We start from the raw sequence: 27,517 nt of genomic DNA on the forward strand, positions 1-27,517 counted from the left end.
ATGGCTGTGGGTGTCCAGCCTGTGTGGGCAATGTGCTCTGTCTTCTGCTGAGGAGAAGAATTGGGGAATTCTGACTACAGATGAATGGTTGCTAGAATTCATGAACTAGATCAGTCATGAGCAACTTGTTTTGACTAAAGTCAATGGATACAACCTGTGAAGTTTTATTCGATGAGTCTGTTGTAATCTTGTGCTGGGATGCTGTATTCACAACCTGGGGAAATGGATTGTTGTGAAATCTGTATGTTACATCTCATTGTAGGACTGAGGATTCACAGGTATGAAGCCTTGTGAGGTTTTGGTGGATGTCTTCTGGGCATGTGAGCTTTCCCACTGGTTTGATTTTTCAGGATTGGTGCCTGTGGTCCGCTTGGCAATGGAGTAGGAAAGGGAACTAAATTTGAGGAGCATATGCTTCTGACATTCACTTTGAGGACACTAGAAAATATACCAAGGAAAAACTGTGAAACCTCTTCAGATTAAAAGTCCTCGAAATATGGACAAGGATAAAAGGTTAAATGGTTTGCTCAGGCGGGAAAGATGGCATTTAGCTGCTGTCTTCAGGGTATTGTTAAATTGGTTTGATAATTTGCTGTAGTTATGCGTAAATAAGTGCTTTCAGTTTGTCAGTAAGGACTTTGTGAATGCTTGTAAAGCTGCACTAAACTTTTTATTTTCAGGCTGTATGCGAGAAAAGATATAAATACCAGTAATTAATATTACTGCTTCAGGAAGAAAGGTTTTGTTAGCAGGTGACTGCATGAAAGAATGGATCTATGTGTATGAACCTGAGCCTTAGGAAATGCTGGATGGAGGGATTCTTCCCAAAGATAAACAGTGATACCTGTTTCATACATTTCATTGGCTTGAACATGTCAGATGGGCGCGCTTGTTGCCACGAATGGTGTTTGCTGCTGCTGCTGCTGGTGACAGGGGTTGCTGTGTAGAGTGGGAGTGTTTCTCCTCCTCACCATCAGCCACTTGGCGTGTTTCACTGGTGTTAATATCACTGCATTTTGTGCTTGTTTAATGCTGGAAATCCCAAATCTTAAAGGGAGACCAGTTCTCCAGCCTAGCAACATAACATAATGCTGCCATGCTGCAAGACTGGTGTTTAATCTGCTTATCTTTAATAGTCTTCACTGCTTACACAGACCCACTTACCTCTTTAATGAGAAAAAATGTCCTGCAGTGAGGCAGCATGTATTTTGCTTCTAGGCTTATGTCATCAGCCTGGAAGTTGAAATTGGTTAGAGCACTTTTTTATTTTCCTGTCAGTTCTGCTGGTTATGGTTGCCTCTTTGGTTTCTCAAATACATTGAAAGATTTTTTTTTTTTTTTTAAAGGAAACCTAATTCAAACATGCCAAGTGAAAAAATCTAATTTTGAAAAACTATCACTATTGATTGGGAACAGGTAGTCCTCTTGTGTTTTCAAGAGATAAATATAAATTCTCTTTGCATTCTAAATATTTCTGGATAGTAGTCACATAAGTGGCAGAAAATATTTTAGGAGTAGCAGTATTTTAGTAACACCTAGAAAAGGCTCTCTAAAATGTCAAGAGACATTTAAAGTCAGTTGTAAATATGTGGCAGTATTTCCCATATGATTTATCAGTTGGTTCTCTTTTATTTTGTATTAAATTGCTTTAGCCAAGCCATTATGATTTGTTAGTAGGTTTAATGGAAGCAGGTGTGCTTTAGAAATATGAATTTTCACTTTACTCATATCTTGTGAAAATATTGGGTTTGTACTGTAAATAATGCAACAGAGTTCCTTATACTTGGCTTGTGAGCTTTGAAATCACCATCTCTATTTAAAGATCTGCTATGAATCACACTTAGTAGTTTTGTGATTCAGAGTATAAAAGTCTATTCCATATTGGAAAGCTAATTTCAGCTTGAATTTAATTATTGTATACTATAGTAGGAATATATAACACATGATATCTTACACAAATGCTTCTGTATGATTAAATCTTGATGTTTCTCTTTTTTGTTTCAAGGATCAAGAATGAGAGCCAGTAAAAAGTATTCAGTTGTTTCAGATTTTGATGGTCTTTATTCTAACATTCAGCCTTACTGTCTGTAACTGTTCTCCAGTATCAATTTTATTGATATGTATGAAGGTAATAAGGTCCATTTTTCTGTGCATCCTGACATGTTGTCTGCTGTGGGACTTTGGGTGAAGTGCTGTACTGCAGGCATGTCATAATATAGTGAATTAAAGGTTTACTCTTCCACTTTCTATGCAGAATGCTTCCTGATAGATGTCATTGCTGTCTTTTGAATGAATTTCTTATTTCTTAAATAGATAATTGCATTTATGGTTTTGTATTGTTTCTTTTTAGAGACAAGATTTATATATATATCTTTGAAATCTGGGCTTTGAAGTTACCAGCACGTCGTCTATGAATACATTCTCTGGATGGAAAGTGGTTCAGCTTTGCTTTTACCTGGTCAAATCTATAAATCAAATCTGTAAATGACTCATTTTGCTAATAGAAATGCTCCCTTTAAATCAAATTCTTGAAGCACAACAAATGCTTTTGTAGCCAAAGGTTTTTCTATTCAAAATGCTCTTGGATATTAGTGTGATAAAGCCATGTTTGGAATGAAGATGAATCTAAATATTACCTATTGTATGGCACAGCTTAAACAACTGTAACCTGATATAATTACTTTTAAATTACTTTCCTCAGAAGATGAAAATATTAATTGCCTTTGACATTTATCACTTATTTTACATCAGCATAGGCTAATAAATGTCACTTGTACTGCCAGCCAAAAAAAAGGAAATTGTATCAGATGTCACTGGGGTAGGTTGGTGTATTCTGTGAAAAAGGCCCTTTCTGCTCCACTGGTCTGATCTGTGACTTCTCCATTCTGGGGATGACTCCAGGCTGCAGTGATCTGAAATGGAACGAGCCAAGCCCATGGCATCACTTCCCAGCAAACCTGTGGCCCTGAGAGTGTTTCTGAGTGCTTCCAGTGTTATGTTGTTTTTTTTTTCTCCTTAGGTACATGTAGTGATCTCCTTTTGAAAATGTGCATAGTTTTGCTTTATTTTTCATAATTACAGTTTGGCCAAGGTGGAAGAATGCATGCTGACTGGTAGAGAGATCCCCTTGGGGGGGCTAATTGTGAGGTGCCTGTTGGGAGGCAATTAGGATCTTAAAAACCTAAACAATGAGGATAAATTTAAAGGCTGGAGGAACGGATTGTGGTGAGCTATGGGCAAGAAAAAGATTGGAGGTGACTTAAACACGGACATGAGTGATTTTACATTTGAGATTGATTTCAGGCTGCAAAGACTGTGGGCTGACAGTTTATTCTCTCTAATGGTCCCCAGTCATTTACTATTTGTTTTTCTAGCTTTTATCTTTTCCTCTTTCAAATGTGAATGTCAGGCAGCTTCCTGTTCTGAGCTTGTTTATACTGTTTTGGTAGGCCCTATCTTAAAACTCTGCGGACCAAATTTAAACCTGGCAGTTCTGTTGCACTTTGTCTCAAAACATTTATTTATGAAAAAGCACCCAAAACTTCTTGTACTGACATGAGCAAACATTTAAGGTTTTTTTTAAAAACAATTTTAGAGTCTGGGACAGTTTTGCTGTGTGCTGGTTGTAAATTTTGAGAGTTTGACACTGCTGAGCTGATATTTTTCTTCCAAAGTGGCTACCATGAAGAAAGCCCCTCAGGGACATGAGACTACTGTAGACCTTCAGAAAGCAATGTTGTGCTTGATTAAGTTTAGACAGATGATGGAGTGATGTAGTAAAATAATTTTTGTTATGGCATAGTACAACATAGAATCCAATGTAGTACCATTGGGACTGATAAAAATGAAATACTAAAGAAAAACCATGCCCTTACATACGGCTTTCAGCAGCAGATGCAATAGGTGTAATTTAGTTGTGTGGTGCTGGGAACATAATATTGATTTACCATGAATCAAGAGAAATAGCCTGTACCTTGCCTGGCTGTATGGATTGCAGCAACCTTGGGGAAACCTGTTACCTAAAAATGGTGCTGTAACAGAATCCCTTCTTTTTGATGGTGGTGGGGAGGAGATTATAGCCAGGTGAAAAATGCAGTTGCATGTCTGAATGGGGGGTGAGTGGCCTTTATGTGCTGTTGCTAGGAACTGCCAGTTTTCCATGTACTTAACTCACGCTTCTCAAAAAGAACTATTTCTTGAAAACAATCCCTTGCATAACTTGCATAGAATTGAAGGAATTAGAGGGGTTTGGGGTAGATCTTGCCTTGCATTACTTCCACAAATAACTTCATCTTTTTGTGTAGCATTTGTGTAGCACAGGATAAAGATTTTTTTTCTCTGTTTAAAAACATATCAAGCAAAATAGCATTTGAGAAAGTTGCAGTGACTTCAAAGAAGGTCAGTCTGGTCACTGTGGCAAGTAAGTTCTGGGAGGCTGTAGTTCTCTTGGTCTTTAATAAGAGAATTACTGGATGAAGTGGTTACTGTTTATTGTTTGTGTGTTTTGGCAGACAATATAATGCTACCAAAGGGTTTTACTAACTTCACCTTTCAACCAGAAACGGCTGTATTATCTTATTGTTTGAGAGATTGCTGTATGGCTTTCATTCATTTACCCCTTAATCCTCAGGTGACCTAGTTTATCCTGAGGTAAGATGGCTTTAAATACCCTTGACATAGACCCTGATATTTGAAACAAAGCACTCCAGTATTGGTGTCTTGGGTCTCTTTATGTGCTCATGACTGATATCAGATGAAAGTGAATGTTTCAAGAAACAACTATTTATTTTTATTTTGTTTTGGAACTTAAAAAAAATCTCTGTTGTAGGCAGATTAAAGCCTTGTTGCAAGAGGGCTTTGCCTCCCCTCGTTATTCCTCATTTATCCTTATGCCACAGTGCAGATCCTTATGCCAGATCCCAGTTGTTCCGCAGGTGAAGTCAGACAGAACTGTGCGTATTGTGTAATGGGACTCAAAAGGAGGTTTTATACTTAAGTTCCTTCTGTTTTCTGAAAACTTTGGAGTTTAACAACCATCATTTCAATATTCTCTGCTTTTCTTTCAGGAAGTGAGCTTGATTAGAGGGCTGCTAAATTAACGTCTGCAGGGTGCATTGTGCAAATGAAACCTGACCACTTTAGAGCAGAAGGGATGTTTTAAATGGAATGGTTGCCTTTTTTTTCCCCCCAGCTGGCAATCTCAGTTTCTCTCTGAGTATTCTTGGTGAAGAATTGGTGCTTCTAAACTCCTAGAAGGCAGATTTCAGAAAGCATTAAAATGATTCCTGTTGGTATTTCAAGAGCCCCCCTGCTCTCTTGGAAAAGAACCATAACAAAACCCAAAAAGTCAAACCAGCAAGCTGTAGAAATAAAGAGGTCACCTTTTTACCTGGGCTGGGGTTTTGGTTCTTTGCTGAAGGTTCTTATGGAAATGGTTGATTTGGCTTTTGTTAATTTTATAAAAAAACCAAAATGAACAAATGCTGTTTGTTTTCAGGAACCAATAACAGGCATAAATCTATGTTGGTCTTGTGTGGAACAACTTGTGGTTAGGATGAGGAAGGATTAGTGAACCAAATAAATGTGAAATCTGCAAGCACTCAGTTTGGGATGCTGAGTTAGTTCTGATAGAACACTCAAAAAAAAAAAAAAGGAATTCCTCTTTAATATTTGTGTAAGAAGCAAGTTTAGGGACTATATTATGCGGCACAAAGGCAGGGGAGAAAAACCTCTGCCACTTTTCATCTTGGATGCGTGCCAATTTTCAAAAAGCAAAAATAGACTAAAATCCTATTATTAGTGTAACAGATCATGATTGATAGTTGTTATGGCTAGAAATTGTTTTTAAGCACTGTATTTTGGAACAGCTTGAGCAATATTATAGGCTTTTACTTATCATGCCTGTCCTAGAATCTTGTTTCTACTCTCACAGTCTTTCAACCATGCAAAGAGATATATTTGGACAAGGTATCTATTTTTCATGTGTTTGAAAAAACATTCACTTTACTGTTCAATAATCAGCCCTCTTTTTTCTCCTTCTGAATCTACCATTTGTTTTTTGTGTAGTTCTAAATTGCTTCATAGGAGGCGGAAAACCATAATGAAACAGAAAATGAAAACTGATAAAGACAAAAAAAAATTTGTAAATATATTTAAAGTTGTAGTAAAAAACCTGTATTTAATTCCTTGAATGGGGTAAAGATTTTTCCAAACTAGGGGCATCTTGAAGATTTTTGCTAAGAAAATGTAGCCAAAGGAGTCAAAGGAGCTGTAAAGATCATAAAATGCAGATGAGAGAGCAATAAGGTAGAGATAAACATTCACAGCATTTGAGCATGATATTAGTTTTTAAAGGTTAAAATTTTAAATAAAATTCAGAGGAAATGTTTTTTAATTAAAAATGAGGTAATGTGAGAAAAATGAAAGTCAAAAGAGATGTTGCACTCAGAGTTGTGGTCAGTGGCTTGATGTCCAAGTGGAGACCAGTGACGAGGGGTTTCCTCAGGGGTTGGTGTTGGGATTGACTGACAGCTTTTTTGGTGATGTTGGATTGAGGGCACCCTCAGCAAGTTTGCTGGTGACACCACGCTGAGTGGAGTGGGTGACACACTGGAGGGAAGCAATGCCCTCCAGAGGGGCCTGGACGTGTGTCAGAAATGGGCCTGTGAGATCCTCATGAAGTTCAGCACGGCCAAGTGCAAGGTCCTGCACGTGGGTTGAGGCAATTCCAGCCACAGATCCAGGCTGGGAGATAACAGATGCAGAGCAGCCCTGCCCAGAAGGACTTGGGGGTGCTGGTGGGTGAGAGGCTGGACATGCCCCAGCCATGGGCATTCAGAGCCCAGAGCGCCAAACGTGTCCTGGGCTGCATCCAGAGCCCTGTGGGCAGCAGGGGAGGGAGGGGATTGTGCCCCTCTGCTCTGCTCTGTGTCCAGCTCTGGAGTCCCCAGCGCAGGAGGGACATGGAGCTGTTAGTAAAAGGCAAGTATATATTTGAGCCTGCATTTTGGTAGTGGCTGGGTGAGAGCTTTGTGAGGTTAGCAGAAAATTAGGGAGGCAGGAAGATGAAATCCAAATGCCAGGCTGTAGGAACTGTAAGAACCCAGAAGGTCTAGAGTCTTTCAATGCCTTCCCATGTGAATCTTTATGCACAATGTTAATTCTTGTTACAGTGAAATGTGTTCTTGAGTCAGTGGCAGGTAAACTGAGCAGTTTGAAATCCCAAGTAAAAAGAGATACCTGTCAACCTGCTAGGAAATGTTTGCCTTTGTAAATTAAACAGAAATCAAAGTCAGGGAAACAAAAATGAAAAAGTAGAAACTTTAGATTTAACAGTAGTAAGATGTTTAGAGGTTGTTCACCATTGCTGCTGTGAAATAAGCTGGTAAGTTATTGAATTGCTGTGTTTGGAAAAAATTACTTTAGAAATAATACACCAACTTCTAAGGTCAGGCAGGCTAAAACAAATGTTTTTAAAATTGAATTATCAAGTCACTGTCAAGTTCTTAGGGAAAAACGCAGAATTAAAAAGAATAGAAACCTCATAGGTGGAAGCCCACAAAACGCTACATCCAAATAATTGAGTAAGTTTCCATGAGAGAAATACTGAAGAGATTGCTTTGGAAATATGCTTCCTGTGTTTTAATTGCTCTGTCAGAGAAGATGATCTCATTAAATTTTGTTTCCCATATTAAAATCCATGTTTGGGTCCTGTAAGTGATTCCATACATCGTCTATTTGTATTATCTTTTATTAACCATCTGAGTTGGTTTCAAATTCATATTATGGACGAAAGGTTGCAGTAAATGTTGAATCTGATCATATGGATATACCGTCTTTTGAACATTTCTGGAAGCAAATCTTATTTTGCTGCTTTAATATGTTTGAAGTCCAAATTAATCTTACACCTAGATTAGCATTACTGGGATGTGATAATGGATTAAGTACTGATCTTTTCTGCCCCCTGTTTCATCAGCTGCTTTCTTCTGCAGGAGTGGTAATTGCTTTGGAATGGAAATCTTCAAATAGTATTTCGGTTGATAAAGATTTGTGCAATATCCATGCAGATATTCTTTTGCATTAAAAAGGATTTTTCTACTATTTATTTTGACACATGTTAAATAGTGTAAGAGATATCAAAATGTGAATCATAATTCCTTAAAGAACTCATGTAATAGCTGTATGAGTCGTCTTGCAGAAATAAGAAATCATAACATGGAGATCAGCTCGTGAAAATATTAAAGTAAAAATATGAGTATCAAATAAGAAATAGTACACTTATCCTACAAAATACCTAATGCCTCAGGACTGACAACATACAAAGTAGACCTATGATAAGGGGACAATGAGCAGTATTAGCTCAATGAGAAAAATACAAACCTTAGTATTAACAATACAAAAAAAGTGCTAATGTTACTAATGTAAATAAGGTCTCCTGTTTTTTGATACAGGTAAAAATTCATGTGTGCTATTTTGATCTCGACCATTAGAAGACAAAGCTGTCAATTTGATGGAGTTTCAAATTGAAACAGAACATAATTCCAATTTTGGAATTCAAACAGAAACACAAGTCAGCTTTCAACTTCAGATGAATTCACCAGGGCAGGCATGTGTTAAGGAGGTTAATTAAGATAATGTAAGTAAGGCTTTTAATGGACTTGCAGCTGTAGCTGTGCATGTGGCCACCTACTGCATCTGACTGAGATGGGGCAGCTTTGTATCCTGTCCTTACCTGATCACCTCCAGTCATTTGACCATGGCTTGGTTTGCAGACAGTTTGAGAATTAACTGAGAAATAAGACCATTTATGCTGTTCCTCAAGGACAGTCTTGAAACAATGGGAAAAAACTCAATTGCAATATTTAAGAGCAGCCAACATGCCACTGAGGTTGCAATAGTAATTTCAGGCTGCAGGGAAGAGATTAAAACTTCACTAACAGCAAAATATTAAATACGATCACTTGCTAAAAACAATTCTCTCTCTTTCAATAGAGAAAATACATAATTTTACAAGATACTGATTTTTGGACATGGGTGGTTGCGTTCTGATGCACAAGACATAATAACAAGCTAATGCTAAAAGAAAAGCAGAGTAGCTCCTGTTGTCCCCTGATGCTGGACAAAGTAGAACTTTCTCCAAAGTACGTAGAATTATAATTTTAATTTTTCCACATAATACAAGATGCTGATGCATTAACAATACTGCCAGCAATCAGAGTTAGATCTGAAGTAATCCTTTCTCAGTTAAGAAAGATTGCATCTTCATCTCCAGAAGCTCTTCAGGAGAGACCTGTCACTCTCCTGTTGCAGCAGTAATCGTGGAGAATAATCAACCAGTGTATTTCCGAAGTCCATATAATAAGTATGTGCAATATGAAAATTAATAACCAAGTCAAAATTCAAATAAATATTTTCACTGGTTAACATAAAGGTGCTAATTCCTTTTTCAATCGTGAAAATCTCAGTGGTTAGAGATGCAAAAACCTGAAGTAACAGCTCACAATAGTTACTGGTGGAATGGCAGTCAAATGCTGAAGCCTTTGGATTCTTAGTAGCTCTTCCTTCTCCTGGAAAAAATCCTGATCCACAAGTGTCTTCAGGAGTTTGATTCCTACTCCTGGAGTGCAGCCTCTTGTGAAAAGATGTGATTTAGCTCCATCCATCCCAAACGACACATTTGTGGCATTAGAAGTATTTCAGCTGAGACTTCTGTGTATCAGCAGCAGATGGGTCCTTCTGAAGTCCTCATTTGCTGGAAATTGGGGCTGAGAGTCTTGCAGCAAATCCCTCAGAAGTAAACTGTAGTGCAGTAGAATAATGGAGTGGAGTAAAAAGCCAAAAAGGTTGATTGTACTAAAGAGGATTCACTGAAGGTGGGCCATAAAACAAACAAAAGAGTGCTCCCACAGAAAATGGCAATGGCAGCCGTAAAATCAGATAATAAAGGAATCCTACCATGAAGACAAAAAAGCAAAAAACAATTAAGCCCCCCCAGAGAATCAAACTGAACAGAAAACAAAAAGCAAACAGGCTTAGGACAGGGAGACACAGGCATATAGCAGCAGCCATGTTGCCACTAAAAAAATCCTGTGCTTAAGCAGATTAGGAAAATTCCTCTTGCCCTAAGCCTTCACAGTTTGCCTGCTAAATATATTGTAGGCTGTTTTTGAATGCCTCCATAAATTGCACATCTAGAAAATGCATTCCAGAAACCTGTGGCTTTCAAGCCTTTTGTTTTCCAAAGAAAGGAGTCAGTTGTAAAAGAAGGTGTTAGAAATAATACTGTAATCTGTGGTGCATTGGAACAAAATTTGCTGTTGTGGTGTCTTTGAAGTTCGTATATATACAAATGAAAATGTGTGATCTTTCCATCTATCCCAGGAAAACAGAATTTCCTTGTCTGTGTATTCATAGACGTAGTGTGTATGTAGGAAATAATGTAGATACACTGTCCAATTGTATCTCTTTAGGACCAGAGAATTTAAGCACTTCATTGCTACTGTTTTACAAGCATTGTCTCTTGAAAATCAGAAACTTCTAGTTTCCATTTTGTGCACACACCTATTTGTATGCATCATTTCTTACGCCAGCATTGTCCTTTGTTCTGAGTAGCTTTCCTTCTGTGGGAATTCTTCCCTCAATTAATCCATGAGACTGTCCTCACTGCAGCCAAAGACTTCTTTTGCTGGAATGATGGCTGCCAGCATTTGAATATTCATTTTAGATAAACTGGAGGCACTCCTTGCTGAGCTTTGGAAGACACTGCAGGCATTTGAAGATACCTCTGCTCTTTGGCTAGAAAGGCAAGTTATTTCCTTTCTTATGAAAACTTGTTCGGTGGTGGTTGGAAGTTTTTTTCTAGTTTTAGGCTCAAGTATGTATTCCATAGGAAAATGAATTTCCAGAACAGTAGCAAGCTGTCTTGGCCAGGAGTCTGGGATTTTTCTTTGTGAATGACATGCACAGAACCAGACGTGGCATCATAGCTGCTGATGTGCTTCTGATTGAGCTAATGCCATTATAATAATTTCCGTATTATGTTCCATCCCGTTCTTGATGCTGCCTGACAGCCTGCTTGCCTTTGATTCCCCAATTACATCTGTCCATTGTCTTCACAGTTTGTCCTCTGTCCTAGTTTGGCTGTGTGTGGGTGTGGGAGTAGTTGTGTATATCCTGATTCTGGCCTTGTGTTGACCAATTGCCTGATAAATTCTTCGCACTGCCAGGATTTACAGGAAATCCACGTTTGGTTCTGTGCAGTATCTGCTATTGCAGTGTATGCTGGAATTAAGTTAGGAAAACTCAATCTAAATGGAAAACTCAAATCTCAAACTTCTTTTTAACATTTTGCTGTAATAAAATAACAACAAGCTTTTGAACTTCCGCATTGGTTGTGTTTGTTTGTGTTTTTTTTTTTTTTTTTTTTGAAGTTCTCTGTGTGTAAGATTTTTGAGGCACCTACAAAATTAGCCAGCTTTCTGTCTGATCCTCTGGGGTACTGAGAATGCCTAACCAGTTCTGAGATGCAGGAGTGAAAGTAAAAGAAATTTCTAATTTGTATGTAGAACAGGGGACAACAAAAAGGTTGGCTGTCAGCAGCAAAGAGAGAATGCCTCAAGTCAGCATTTAAGAAGCCCATAAACTCAAAAACCCAAACTTGCTTTTGGAAAGATCTCACCTATTTCTAATTTACTTAATAAAAGAGAATAGAGTGGAAGAGAGTAAGTTTAATTACTGCTTAAAGGAGAAGCTTAATTAGCATCAGGTTCCAGTACCAAACACATTGCTAAACATAAGATACAGGTAAAAATCTGGTGTCTAAGTGAAGGGTTCTCCAGTTTTTGCAGAGAATACAGACACATGATGGAGCAGGTCTTCAGTGTGTTTGTGTGTGTGGTTCAGGGAGCCCTCAGCACTAAGAGCACAGGTTTGCTCTTAAAGTAACTGAACTGGACAAACTTAGTGGAGAGGCTCAGAGGTGAGACCTGCAGGGACAGCACAGGGGCACCCCCTCTGCTCTGCTGCTGAGGATGGACCTTACCTTTTGGACAAGATACCCTCCAGACAGTGTCATTGCATCCTTCTGTACTGGGGAGGCTCCTGCAGCAGAGATGATATCCCCAGGGATAAGGGGAAGCTGATTGTAATAGTGGGTGAATCTGTGAATAAATGCAGTTAAGTCGGTTTCTGAGTGGGAGGTTCAAGGAGGGATGATTCAAGGGTAACTTGAGGTTGCCAAGTGGGCCATTGAAATAGAAGATTTCTGTGATAACATTCTCTGTAGTACCTGCCAGTTGTATGTGGGAGAATCCGTAGACAAGAGATTAGCAGCCCACATGTGTGGACAACATAACGGAGTAAAAAGAAGGAATTAGGTGTGAGCTGATCAACTCTTTGGGAGAGAAGACTTCTGCCCAGGAGGAGAACTGCACCCCAATCAAGACAGAATCATGCTGTGGACACTAAAAACGAATGTAGGAGGCTGAGGATAAGCCCAAAATAGCACCTCTTTTTGGAGTTCAGACTGGGCTCCCATTACCCTGGTGAAGCACTGGCCCAGACTGAAAACTTCCACTGTTGTGAGTTGCTCTGACTTTGCAGCTTCCCTGGTCTCATTTAATGTTTCCTGATTGTTGCCGTTGCCTTGAACTGGGAATTAGTAGCACAGCCATGGAACTGTATTTTTGACTATTACAGGCTGGGTTTTCTGCCCAAAGAGATTCCGTGATGCATTTCTTCTGTAATATTTTTATCCTGGTAAATTTCATCTGCAGAGCATCTTCCGTGCTCCCACAGCTTAATCCATCAATCCTGATAAGTAAATACTGACAACACTATCCCATAGATTATCCTCCTGTGGGCAGGTGTGTGGGATGCCTGTTGCAGAGGGTGGCAGTTTGATGCCAAATACACTTTGGTTTTATTTTTCAGGCTTCAAGAATTATTGTAGAAGCATTTGTAAGTTCTGCTTTGCTTTATGCCTAATATTGCATATGGTAGCTCCCTGGCATTGTAGAGAGATTCATTTGTCTTTCTTGTATCTTACTATTACATTGTTTATTTGCCTGTTAGCTTTTTGGGCCCTTTTTTTGCTCTCTGTCTTTCCCAGGCTCTGGAGACTTATTTGCTTTGATAGGAACACCTCAATCTGTGAAGCAAAAACCTTCTAGGCATGAAGGAAGCCATAGATGGGGATTTTTCAGACACTACAATGAACGTATTTTCCCACCTTTTCCGTTGAAATTAATGGACATTTGTGTAGTGAGGTTCCAATATTGTTTTGAAAATACTATTTTTTGGTCCTTAAACCTTAAATAAGTAATTTGCATTAATAGTTTCTAGGTCTGAACAGAAAGTGAAATGCTATTTAAGTACACTGAAATTGGGAAAACTTGAAGTATTAAGAATAAAAAAAGGTTTTGCTCTCTTTAGTATGGTAATTTTGCAAATAATTCTTTCAAGTTCGTATAACAGTACAGATTCTGCTTCCTAGAACCAGTACACATTTAAATGCTCTCTGTCCATTTACATTTAATGTTAAGCTTGGGTAGAGAGGCTATAAATATTCAATTAGAATAAAATGAAAATGGGAAAATGAAAAGAATATTTTATTAATCTATAATGTCTATTGATTTTTAAATAAGTGGGCATAATGTCTATTGATTTTATTTTTTAAAGCAGGCTGTACACAGCAATTTAAGCACTCTGGACATAAATGCTGGGCAGCTTCTTACAGCTTCGAGGGGGGGAGGGAATATGACTTGAGTTGCTTTACCTTTATCTGAAAAATTGCCCAACACCATGTTAACACAGCAATAGACTTTCCCAGGGCCTCACCTAGTAAGGCACCAGGCTCACTACATCTGAAAAAACTGCTTTTAAATATTTTCGTTGCCCAATCTCTGATCTTGTGTCCCGGTAAGCCATCCTAGGATTCTTCTTAAATAAATACTAATCTGACTTTTAAATTAGTTTTGAAGATAAATACTTCTATAAAATTAAGTGATGGGCAGAAAAGAAATATTCATTGTTTAAGAAGCTTGTGTGGAATTAGAAACAGTGAAAATAAAGTGGTACCTGTGACATACCTTTTTTTAAAAATCATCTAAGTGAGAAAAGATCATTTGAGATGTTAAGTCTAAATTGTCACTTAGCACATATGTAAATCTGGATTTACCCTGGAGCTGCACTGGGTTTGTTTTGGGTGTATGTGTGTTAGAGAAATCCCCCTATAGCCAGTCATCTGTAATTCCTTGACTAGATGGTGGGTTTGCTTTCTGGTGTTAAAATTCTGAATTCAACAAGTACAAAGTCTGCATAAATCTTTAAACCTCTGAAGTTTCTTTCCTCCTAAGTAAACTGAAATGCTTAAAATACAGTGGTGAATATGGAGGAACATTTCAGCTCCAAGAATAGGATTTAAATGGGAATCACAATCTTGCCTTTTCTTTGCTGTGCTTTTTACTCTGTGAGAAACAGAAAAGTGAAATATGTTAAAAGAGCTTTGAGCCTGTTGCAGTCAGACCACAGTGGAACTATTTTATCAGTTTCTAAACTGTTTTTTTGAAATGAAAATTATCAGTTATCACAGAATTGACGTTTGGAGGAGAATTAGTGAAATTCATTCAATTTTTGTGTATGCACTGAAGGATTTTGCAGGATCCCTTTAATGCTTTTTCTAATCCTTTGTTCTGGCTGCTGAAGTTGCACTTCTGCTGTGAGAATTTGGGAGCACCAGTACAGCTTGTGGTAGCACTGCCTGAGAGAAAACATTGTTGAAATAGGGATTAAGGAGTTAAACATCCAAGGGAAATAAACCAAGAATTTTCTCGATGAAGAAGATAATTTATCATACCAAGGAGCATGGGTAGATGGCTGCTCTCAGGAAATGAAACCTTGAGTCATTCTTTGAAAGCTTTTTAGGTTAGTTCTTCACAGATGGTCACTAAACTTCCACCTTTTTTGCTATTTCTTTGCAGTTTGGTCCATCTCAAACAAGGTAAACGCACAGTCTCATAAGTTTTTTTTCTTTTCATTAAGTTATCACTGTAAGAATTGTTTGATTGTCCACGGCAAACATTCTGTGTATCGGAAGTCCTCTATTGCACATACATCAAAATAGTAACTTATGCTGTAAGAAAAGCTGTTGAGTTGGGGCTGATTGTTAGTGAGGTGAGATAGATAAAAGAACATTACAACAAAACTTCAAAAACAACAGTGGGAAAGCTTGTGCAGAGGTATAGACCTGGTTTTTAGGTGCTCCCACTACTTTTGTACTTAAATGCTTCAATGTACTGAAGCTTTTTGCCTGTTAGATAGTTTGCAGTTTCCATGCTGCTTTTTCTTTCCAGTATGAGTAGCTTTTTTTGTTGCTTTTATGAAATATGTATCAGAGGAGCAGGGACTTTGGTTCTGGTATTCGAGTTCTCCTATAGTACATTACAGACATCAAGTTAAAAACATTGTATTAAAGACTTTTTGGCTCCCCGGCAGCTTTTCTGAGCTGAATGCTTTAATCATGCATTGAATTCAACCTGAAAGTGTGAACAAGGCCATTGATTAGACTTTCAGTTTTGAGACCTGTCAAGTTGAGGAAAAGCTCCTTCCCAGATCCTCTTTGGAGAAAGAGACTGTTCAGTGACAATTGGTGATGAATTTTCAGGTCTTGCGAAGTCTTTGATTTTTTCTGTACCCATAAATGCAAACAGGAATATACCTTAAAACCTGACTTTGAAACCAACAGCTGAATTAAAAAAAACCTTGCAGTTTCTTCTAAAAGGAGTAGAGGATGAAGAGGAATGTACAGAAGAGAAATTACAGTACAGACAGTCCTGAGTACCTGCAAGGCTTTTCCTGGTGATGATGTCAGTGGTTGTTCTAATTTGAAGTATGGTAAAGAGCAGAAGGCAGGAGTTTTAGATATTGATTAATATCTTTTGTCTTGATGTATTTTCAAGAGAGTCCATATTTATAATTTAAATGCAACAGAAAGAGAATCCTAGCCAGAACATGTCCTTGTAATAGAATCAGCTGTTTCTGTCAGTCCATTACAGAGCACACTAATCGCCCATCAGAACTAAAAGTCATTAGGCACAGTCTGCAGTTTCTCAAATCTGTGCTTTGGGAGTGAGTGCCTGTATTTTACCACTGCTTTAATTGGAGATGAATTTTCCTTTACTCTGAAACAGATCTCTTGGCACTGAGTAAACCTCAATTATCCAACTATATTAAATGTAAGGTTGTTCATAAATAAATCTGTAAAAGGTGCTTAGATGTACCCCATGTTTTTTCATAGGAGAAATCTGAGTGATCCAAAAACTTCAGTTCTCTTGACATTTGCAGAATTTATGATATACCTCAAGGACAGGGCTGGATGGGGTTATTTAAAAATATGCCCAGGGATGAGGTTGGTCAGTTTCTATGGTTCCTAGTTCACCTGTCTTTCATTATGAAAGCAATAAATGTTGCTTTTGAGAGATATGTTCTGCCTCTTCTAAGCCCGAAGCTTGTCTTACCTACACCAGTAGAAAACTTCCCCCACGTGGGGTTTGATCTGTAAATTAATGCTGAGTTTGGCCTAGCACCACTTTTCAGTTTCCCATTTTATATTCCACCTTAGAGCATTGTTGCACTGTTGAACCCTTGAAGTTAATATAAGATTGTAATTTTAAAATTAGAGTTCACTTGGTGATTATTACAGTTCTGTCTCACCGAAATTGAGGGCACCATTTAATTACTTTTTTCTAATGTATTTTTTGTCTTTATGAGGAATTTAAATATGCCTAAGCAGGAAAAAAAACCACCACCAACTTGTTTGAATACTTTCAAAGTATTGTGTGAAAGGTGATAAGAAAGCATGTTCCAATTTAATGTTTGGGGTTTTTCACTGAAATTATTATTTTTCAGAACTAGTAATAAAAACGTTGTTTTATAAAGGCTTTATGTTATAACTGAAATGAGTCATCCTAGGTGTGTAACCACCTTATATATCCAGGGGGTGAATATCTCTTCCTATACACATAATATGTGTAAATGTCAAATATCTGTGGCTTTTGCTTTTGGTGTAAAAAAGTATTTATTTTCGGGGAATGAAGCAACAGAGTCCTTTCTTTCATCACTTTTGTCAAGGGTTTATGTTCCAGTGTGAAGCCCAGCAGGCATAAGCAATATCAGAGACTATTCATTTTTGAGGGCAGAAAGAGAAGCTAAAATTCTCTTGTTTGCTTACAAAGGTGTAAATACTGTCTGGCTCTGATTATGCCACATTTTCACATGATGCTCAGCATGTGGATTTCTTCATTAAGTGGATGATGGCCTGTAACTATTCCTTTGCAGAAAATGATCAGAGCAGCCTGTCTGTCCCTCCTTCAGTGTTTTTGTGAGAAGCAGTGATTTGAGAGGGGTAGGCTGAAGTGCCTCATGTAGCTTAGCTAAGCAATGGAAAATTACATCTGCTTGTTCTGTAAATAATGTCCAGTCAGAGCAGATGTAATTAACTACTGAACTTAATGGATGCCACGTGAGGTTACAGATGCTATCAGTCATAAACTAGATGAAGGCAAGGGAGCTTTATTTGCTTGGAATTCCTTTTAGGACTAATTACTAAATATCTTTAAAATTGATTGCTTATGCTTTCAATTTCTGAGAGTGTTTTCCAATATCTGTGTGGAATGGACTTGATGCAGCTTTAAGGAAGGATGGAAGCCTTTATTGTTGAGGCTTTTTGAGGAACTAAAAGGTTTCTCTTCCCTGGAACTTTTTCCCAGAGCTTTACTATTAGGAAACTTGGCCTTATTTTGGGGCTGGCCAAGCTGTCCAGCTGTCTGGCAACACTGGCCTTGATACATTTTTCTTTTTGTCTAAATTAATTGAGAAACAGACAATTGTAAAGATAAAATTCTATTGATGTGTCACAAGTCTTGGCCTAACATTGACAAAGCGGTTGGAGACATGGGGAGTGTCTCACAAAAGCAACCACCAAATTTGATTTCTGCCTCTTTGCTTTCAAACACTTTACAACTGGGGAGTTGGTGAGAAACCAGCCTGACAGACTTTGGACGGGTGGGAGAGACCTGCTGCTGACGTTAACACAGAGCTGACCTGTGCCTTTTGTTGCTTCAACTATGGTTTTGAAGAATGTCCAATTTATTTCACTATAATATAACACCAATGTATTTCAATATAATTTTGGGGGTAGCCTTGATTTTTGTTCACGGTCTGTATTAACAGTGCACTGAGTGGATGTGAGCTGATGAGCTGGGCCTGGAGTTTTCATGAGATGCTCATTGTTTTATATAATTTTTGTGTAGAATAAACCAGAAAGGTTCTGAACTCATCAAAATTTTGTTGGGCTTGGTTATTCAGTTTCAAGGGATATCTAAAGAGTTTCATGGATCAAATTGGTTGTCAGGTAGCCTTGATGACAGTTAATTTGTCTAGAAGCAACCTTTTAAGGAGTAGATGTGTGTATAGTAGAAATGTCAGCTGACTTAATCATAGATTAATATTAGTATGAGCCTACAAGGGAGAGAATAAAACTGGATTTGTTTATTTGTAATGCTCTTGGCATTTTTAGCAGCTGTGACTGTTTCCTTGTGACCATTGCATGCCCAGTCTTGAAGGAATTTTTGGTGCAAGTCAAGACAGAGTAATTTTAAGAGTGGTTTCTAACAATAGCATTACAGCTGCAGTCTCGTATGGCTCCGAGATGAGAATCTTTCCTGCATTTTCTGAAATTTTGCAGAATGTGACCTTTTGACTTAAATTTCTGAAACTGGCGCCGTCTGGCGAAATGAAAGAGAATTTTGAACAGTTGCTCCCATTATTTGGGATGACTGTTCAGTGCTGGGCAGGCTCTTTCACACATCAGGAATCTGCTTCGTGGCCTTGTAAAACTGGAATTAAGTAATGAGAAAGATTAATGAGCTGTCTAAGCTGTGTGCTTTATTACTCTCAGTATTCCTTTGCCTTTAGGCTAATTTGTGAAAAAAATATAAGGAAGATTTGGTGCATTTATTATTGGTGTTATTTCTCAGGTTTTAAAGTATAACCTTTTATTTACAGAGGACTGCCATGTGTCTCGCTTTTTATTTTGTTGCCACACACACATTTTGTGGTGCTGCTATTGTTTAATTTGGGGAATAAGTTATCATAATGGTCTTCTGGAGCTACTGGTGTTGCAATTTATGGATTATCTGTTAGGAGAGTAAATTCATAGTTTTTCTTCTGCTCTGCTGTTTTTTTTTATGCTTCTGCGCCACATCTAGGGCTCCGGGATGCAAAATTCAAACTGTAATATTTATTATCACTTTTTCCTGCTGGTGAAATTGCACCTTAAACACATCATCTCTTATGCTCTCTGTAACATTTTAAAGTAAGTTTGACATGTGTTCTTGAAGAGGGCTGCTTCTATGGTTGGTTGAGGAAAAGAGTCAAGTTAATAGTAAATTAGTTTGCTGATGTCTAAGGATTGAACAGCTGAGTTACTGTACCCCTGTTTTTGTGACCAGGGTTCTTAGAGGTTGTCTTAATTTTCAGAATCCACTCTCTGTTTAACCACAGCTGAAAAGCTTGGGATCGAATATAAAACTGGGAATTGTCTTTATTATGGGAAGAAAGAGACTTCTGCTTGACTGAGGGCATGAAATCATAGTGTCCCTGTGCTCCTGGTCCGGGGAAACAGAGATAGGAATGAATTCTGTGGAGGAAATGAGAGTTGAAGGACTGGAAGTCACTCATTGCTCTGGCTGATGAGGGATGTGTGGGTGCCACCCTGCCCTGTGGGTGCTCACTGAGCTGTGGCAGCTGTGGAAAAGCTGTGGCTTTTCCTGGGGCTGGGCAGCTCTCCCTTCATCCCTTGGGAATGTGGTTTGCATCCATTGTTTTGTCATTTGCCAGTCCAAGCCATGACATGTGGTTTCGGTCCCGTTTGTTGCCATGAGCTGTGGCCCACGTGTGCACTGTGTAATGTTGTATTTTGGGCTGAAAAACATGATGTAATGTACGAAATATGGAGTAGACACTCCAGCTTACTAAAATACATATATATTATATATATATACATGGGAGTGGGCACAGATAATATACTGAGGAAAGTGTGAATTCTTGCCTGTTTTGAGATGTATTCTGGAATTATTTCAGGTCAAGTGACCAAAATCCATAATCTTATGGAAAGCCCTGAGGTTAAGTGATATGAAAGGTTAGTGGGAAGATTCTGGTCACATATATTCTTGACAGGTTAATGCACAGATGTGACCTGGATCCTTAGGTTTGCTTACCAAGGAATAAGTTTCTGTTGCCCCCTCAGAAGGGCTGGTGGGGGAGGGAAAATAATTTGCTGTATTTGAGAATTTTGCTTAAAGTTTAAAGGGCTTTTAGTGTTATTTCCTTCTGCAGTAGCTCTAATTTGAAATAAATCCAAAGGCTTTTTATTTTGCTGACTAGTAAGGGATTTCTAAGCTGAAGAGAAAAGAAAGGCTGGAAGATGTAAAAGCATGAAATGCATCATTTGCTGATTTGTGACCTGTGGGTCGAAAGACTGATATATACTGAATATTTAGAGAAATAGGGCTGCCCGTTAGTTAAACAGCTGAGGGTTTTTTCCCCATTTGGTTTTATATGTTAGAACAGTTGCAAATGGCATTTTTATTGTCATGCAACTCCTGTTGAGGTAGAAAATGAATTGAAACAATAAATTATTTTGCTTTGAACTTGCAGTATGTTTAGGATAGCACTGGGTGAACAGATACACTGTTAACTGTTCTGGTGTCACACACATTTTTCTGGAGGCTGTGGAACTTTGCCACCATGAGGGTGAGATTTCTTAGGAAGGGATGGTTCCAGTTTGGCTGGTACTGGGAGTATGGACTAAGCTATCCATGGCATTTCAGAATTTATGTGATGGCAGACGTAAATTCAGTGGAGTGCAAAGAAAGGTCTGGGAATTAAATCCGTGTCCTCTGAATATTTTGAATGGTATTGGCAAGAGGCTGGGTATTCGTATTCTGTATTTTAAGTATCTCTGTAGCTAAGCAGATGATCTAACAGTGTGATACTGCATTTAGTTTCTAAAAAGTCAGTAAATTATAGAAAATATCTGCAGCATATTCCATAGGTTCATCTGACCTTCAGTACAGATACGGTTTTAGTGTTGCTGTTTAAAATTCTTCACTGATGAGTTTGGGAAACAAGTTCAGATGTAATCATTTCTAGACAGAGAAATTGAGAAGTGCTGGTTTTAATAACCATTTACAGTGATATGGTGAAAAGAAGGAAATTATTTTTCCTGACAGATTCTGATAGGAGAAAAAAAAGCTTAGCATGGGGCGGGTTTTTTTTTCGTCCTAATCACCATGAAAAATTCCTTCCTGTTAATCTGATGGATGGATTACAGTTTGTCCTTGCATGGCCAGGTTGTATTTTCCATCAGAACTGGAGATTCCAACCCTCATTATATCATTTCTGTAATGCAAATGGTTATGTATAGAAGGAGATTTAATTAATCCCCTGCTGGTTGGTAGTATACCCTAAAGCAAACATAGTCAGCAAAGGAAAAAAAAAAAAATGAAAACAAGAGTGCATGGTACCAGGTCACTGACTGTCAGCAGAATTTCATCATCTGTGAAATATTAACTTATTAACTGAAATCTATTTGCTCTTATAGCTGTAAAAATATTTGTCCATTGTCCCAACTGGCATGATAGTGAGCTACCTTGCAAGGGAGCCAAGGTCAAAAGCAATCTCAGGAATCATGCTGTCTGCTCTGGCAAAAATATGGAACATCCTGTGTGGTGATGGTTCTCATTTTAATTTGCAAGGACTCCATTTAAGCTGCCATCAGTGCAGGCTCCAGCATCCAACTTTGCCTGTGGGTCTGTGCCATATGCGCAGATACATATTCAAGGACAAATTGCAAGACTGAGAGAAAGTGACAAATTTGAGTGATGGGTTCCTGTTTTTTCACACTTTTATAACATAACGTATCTGCTGGCACGATGTGGGTTGGATTGTAGGTCAATGAACAAATAGATTTCCAGACTTTATTTCCGCTCCATGTTGTGTGCACACACCTATGCAAAAAGCCAGCACTCTTCCTGCTGCCTGAAACATTCCTGTTTTCAGATGCAGTTTCTGTATAGAAAAAAAATATAAAAATGACTGAATAAATTTTCCAGTATCTATGTACTAAGCAATATATTTTGCAAACAGAAAAATGATCTTTAAAATGGCTGGTGTTTTTTCTCTTTTAGCCTCCTTGCTGCCTGTAAAATGAGGATCGAGTCCTATTGTGAAAGCTCTTCTGTAGCATGATATGGTGTCCAACTGATTTTATAGCCTCATGATTGAGGTGATGAACTTAAGATTAAAGGAAATATAAGGAACTCTTTTGAAGGCAGATATTTGAATCAGCTTCCTATAAATTCCGTGATGCTGAATTTCTTTCCCAAGGTTCTTTTTTAACTGCTTGTCTGAAAATCTGCTGCTTCTTTTGTCATGTAGAGATCAAGTTGCATGTTTAATAATTACGCCTTGAAATGTGGAACTGGTACAAAAAAATTAACTTTCAGAACAGTCTGTTCTTGTCATTTGGGTACTGCAAGATTTAATACACTCCTTATTTTTTAGGATCTGTGAAAGTAGTTCTTTATTTCCACTTCTGAAAGTTCTTTGTGAATAATATGCACCAATATTTTAAAACGTTCTTACGCTATTTAGCACTTCATATAAATCAAATATAAATGTAAGCCTCTGTTTTGAGTGTTATATTGTTGACCTAGAGAGCAGGTGGCATGGAGACTGGCTGGAGTAATAATGGTAATATAAATATAGCTACTGGCAGCACAAGTGCTCAGGGAGGCAGATGTGCTGTTGGAGGGGGCAGTTTGGAATCTTGCAGGTTCATGTGTTGTTCTCATCAGAAGGGTGGTCTTTAATGAAAAATGTCTTTCTGGGTAAACTAGCATACTGAAAGGATTACAGCTGCACCCTGTAAATAGTGTTTCAGACCAAGTAGTCACAGCTCAGCACTCTTTTTATTAGTTATCTCACCTCTTAAAATGTGATTTATTTTTTCAGGATACATGGACATGTAATGCCAAGCTCCTTTGTGGTGTGAGTGGAAACCAGTTAAATCATACCACCTACCTCATAATTTACTAACCGAAACATTTAATCACTACTATAAATGATACTATATATGATTCGGAGTAGACTTTAGCCTTTATAGGGTGCTTGTGAAATGCTGTTGGACTTTTCTTTTACATTTTTCGTAATTATTGAGTCACTGTTTTCGTAGTGCTACTTCATACATTTGAAATCACCCTGTCATTCATTCTAAGATACAAACTCTCAGTTGGTTCAGTTGCACACATTGAAGTGTTGAGCTCTCTTAAGACCCAGCTGAGTCTTTACCCTCTGGGTGTATCCCCATCTCTGGGAGGCATTTTCATTGTGCACTTGATCCCCTGGAGATCTGCCGTGTTCTCCTGGCAGTGGGCATCCTCAAATAGGAAATAGCTCAGCAGTTGTCTGTAGTCTGCTCCCTCCTTCTTTCCATCTGCAGGCATTTTCTCTCTGGGATGTAACTTCTTCACACACAAACTCCCTGGTGATTTGGGAAAAGCAAATCTCATGATTACGCTTCTCGTGGTTGTGTAATGTCCACTTCGGTGCTTTTGCCTTGGCCCCACCATTCATGGTCTGTTTTGGGGGATTAGAGGGGCTGTTACCAGCTTTGAGCTGTGAGGGTGCATTGTCATTTCACCAGAGGACAGGGAAAATGCTGCAGAGGCCAGGATGTGATGGACTGTGTGGCTGTTAGGGTTTGTGAAGGGGATTTTCAGACTAACACGAAATGAGGCATAGTGGAACAATAGGTATAAAAATTGATTGTTTTGATTGTGCTCTTTGTTGTCAAGACCACACTAGTATTAAATGTGAACTACTGCCTATTGATTGCACAGCTGCACTGTGTTTGTCAAGGTGGAGGTGCAGAATGAAGACAATTCCTACATGGATAGGATAATATTTCAATTGCATTGAGATGTCATCTGCTAGGACTTTGTTCCTTCCTTATTTGGAAACTTGATTTCCAAGGGATGCTTTCAGGAACAAAGCTCCAGGCAGTCCTCCTCCTAAACTTGCATGCATTTAATCCTGAATTACCTACGTTATAGGAAATATTAAAGGTCATATTTTTTGAGTAAAGCAGGCATTCTGTAGAGGAAAGGATTTGTCCATTCCTATTCCTCGACCATGTTTCTTGTGATGTATGTCTGGTAATTACAAGTCACAATTACCAGAGCTGTGCTGCTGCAAGGGAGCGTTCTCTTGAAATGACTTTTCAGCTCTAATGACTAGAGCAAAGCTTGTAAAAATGAACCCTAGAAGTTAAAAACCTAGAAGGTAGTTAGAGAGATTTAAAGGTCACTGTTTTGCTTTTTCCAGTACTATGAAATTCCAGAGCTTTATACATGCATTCTAAAAATTTCTGGGGCTTACTGTGTTGGAATAAACAGAAATACGTCATTTGAATAGAAACAGTGCCTTCTTGCCAAGAGGTGCCATCTTCTTTAAAAAGCATAAATTAAATACAGCTGCTCATATGATGAAAGAGATTTATATGCATGTCTAAGTAACACACTCTCCACAAAAGCAGAGTAACATATAATACCTATATTTACCTGTTTTTTAAGTAATTTGCAGTAGCAAAAAGCTGTCCTTGCTACGAAGGCTTCACAGTTGGAAACTAATTCTTTCTAACAAATGAGAGTGGAAGAAGTACCTTTTTTAGAATATAAACCACACAACCTGTTATAGATGCTAATGATTTATTATCTTACGCACTTGAAGTGTTTTGATTAGATCTTGACAAGTTTGTCTGACGACAGGAATTTATTTCTCGATGCTGTAAGCTGTCAGCCTTGTGATAATTCACACATGGAATTTGCTCGGTACTGTTAAACTGTAATGAAATTTCAAATTGTGGGGAACTCATACTTGAAAAGAATAATGGCATGTAAGAGTAAGTTCTTTATTTATTAGTTATTAGTGGCTGTAACTCTGGTATTTTTGAAAAACTTTAGGCCAAATCCCATGTATTACTGATCAGACCAGTCACTGCCTGTCAATAACATCGTTAGTCTTGTCAGTCAGCACAAACACTGTAGCTAAAGATGGAAAAGAGATTACCTTACCAATGTCACGGATTTGATTTTATTTTTCTATTGATTTACTTTTCTTCAATATTCAGTGAAAAAGCTGATTTTTTTTCTTAGAGAGGATGAGAAACACATCCCGTAGATCAGCACCCTGACATCCAGTTGGTATTGGCTGTGCTGGTGCTTGCTGGGCTCAGCCGAAGCGAAGTAGCCGGCGCTGAACGCAGCCCGCGGTCCCGCCCGTGCCGATGTTTTAAGGAAAAAAACCTCGGAATCGGGGGCGGCGGCGGGGCCGGGGCGGCGGCCGCGGCTGCCACCTGGCGGTGCCCGGCGGGAGCGCAGCCCCGCAGCCGGGCGGGGCCGGGGATTGCGGAGCCGGGGCTGGGGCGGGCAGAGCCGGGGGGCGACAGTGCCGGGGCTGGGACAGTGCCAGGGGATGCGCCGTGTCCAGCCTGGGCAGTGTCGGGGAGGGACAGTGCCGGGGGGATGCGCCCGTGTCCAGCCTGGGCAGTGTCGGGGAGGGACAGTGCTGGGGGGGATGCGCCGTGTCCAGTCTGGGCAGTGCCGGGGGGATGCGCCGTGTCCAGTCTGGGCAGTGCCGGGGGTGAACAGTGCCGGAGGATGTGCCGTGTCCAGTTTGGGCAGTGCCGAGGGATGAGCCGTGTCCAGTCTGGACGATGCCCGGAGGGTGCGCCATGTCCAGCCTGGGCAGTGCCGGGGGATGTGCCGTGTCCAGCAATGCCCACGCCTGGGGATGCCCCCGGGCTATCGACTGCAATAAAAAGAGCAAAATCCCCCGTCTGCCTTTGCCTGGGCTGCTGAAACTCAAAAAAAAAAAAAAAAAAAAAAAAAAAAAAAAAAAGCTGCTGGGAAGTGGAAGTTGTGTTTGGCCTCGAATTTTTTGTGATAATACGTAACACAGCTAATGAGTATGTCTAAAAAAATACCCCAAATCACCCCCAAAATCCACTCTATGGCATTAATTCTTCCTTTTGAGGAGGGTGTGAGACCATACCGCAGCAGCTGCAGGCGCACCACGTTCCACACTTCTGGAAGTGGTTCGGTCTGATGCTGATGAGGTATGTAGGACAGAATTAATTACTGCCTTATATGTGCTCAGGCTTGAATTTCAAAGTTATGTTTGCTCTGTTGAGTGCTTATGATTTTTTGATTCCAAAGGCAATGGTTGTTTAGGCAAAATGAGCAACTTTTGTACCCCAGACTGTGCATTGTGAATGTGCAGCAGCAGAGCTGTGCAGTTCTACACTGAGCATGCGCTGGGAAATGGCCAGCTCGTTATTCATTCCACCTCAGTCATTTATTGATAAATAAATTAGTAATATGTAATAAAAAGTAAAATTAACTCAAAGTTTTCATTCTTATTTTTTTCCAGAAAGAGCTCAGTCTCCCCAGAAGAGGAAGCTTGTAAGTATAATTATTCTTTATTCATCCCTTGGTTTGTTTTGAACATATATAGCTGTTCAGTTGTGGAAGTAATTTAGATGGGCAGATGCTCTGTTTTCTCTGTTAAGCATTTTCAAGAATCTGTCATGGGCTTGGAAACAGCTAGCTTGGATTTCTCTGAGACTGAAGCCTCTATTAATTTCCTTAAGTGTAGCAGGAAAAGCAGTGGTAGTATAAGCTTACTTCTAATTACCAGCTTGAGCTGATCCTGATGTGGATGTAGCTGTGGTGTTGAGTGTTGCCACTCCGACGTCGCTGAAGTGACTCAGAGGAGTCACTGATTATTTATGCAATATGGACAACTTTGATCACTGCTCTTCAAACAGTCTGTTGACAGAAGTCTAAGCACACAGCTCCTGGGCCACACAGGTCAGGTGTTTGTGGAACAGGCAGCCTGATAGAGGTATCTCAATAAAGTAGTGCATGTCAGGAAAAGTAGGCTTTTAAAACTGTGATTTAAACAAACAGCAATTTTTTTAATGCATTATGATGCATAAAGAATTTTAGCGAACTAACTTGTGTTTCAGTGGTATTATGAGAGCTTAGCTTCTGCTATGCTTACAGATTTTTGGTGGAAGAAATTGCATTATTGATTGCATTATATAAAAGAGAAAGCTTTTGTCTGCCTGCTATTGCATTATGATTCAAAATTGTTTCCCAAAGCTTGTGGACTACAGACATGAAGCTCACAAAAGCTTATAACCTTTCTTCCTCAGGTTTCTGGTTCTAATGAGAAATTATTCTCAGTCTTTCAATATAAGCTATCCCCTTTGTATGAGAAACAAAGTGTGTTTGGAAAATGCTGCGTAGAGCTAGTGATTCAGGGCTGAACAATACAGAGGATCAAAAGGTCTTTTTTTAAAAGTGGGGCATGACCAGACCTTTTTGTTTAGTTC

At 39.0% G+C, this 27,517-nt stretch overlaps 1 protein-coding gene across 4 annotated transcripts in view; it reads left to right on the plus strand.

Moving 5' to 3' along the window:
• The window catches only part of MAST2 (microtubule associated serine/threonine kinase 2), a 186,292-nt gene that overhangs the window by 54,007 nt on the left and 104,768 nt on the right, over window positions 1-27,517 (plus strand). For all 4 annotated transcript variants that reach the window (XM_066192741.1, XM_066192742.1, XM_066192743.1 and 1 more), the window contains exon 4: window positions 26,551-26,582. In XM_066192741.1, coding sequence (XP_066048838.1) covers window positions 26,551-26,582 — 32 coding nt within the window. The remainder of the gene's footprint in view (window positions 1-26,550; window positions 26,583-27,517) is intronic.

The sequence above is a fragment of the Chamaea fasciata genome, unplaced genomic scaffold (genome assembly GCF_029207755.1).
Source record: "Chamaea fasciata isolate MVZ Bird 193981 ecotype frontalis unplaced genomic scaffold, bChaFas1.0.hap1 SCAF_10, whole genome shotgun sequence".
Lineage (NCBI taxonomy): Eukaryota > Metazoa > Chordata > Aves > Passeriformes > Sylviidae > Chamaea > Chamaea fasciata.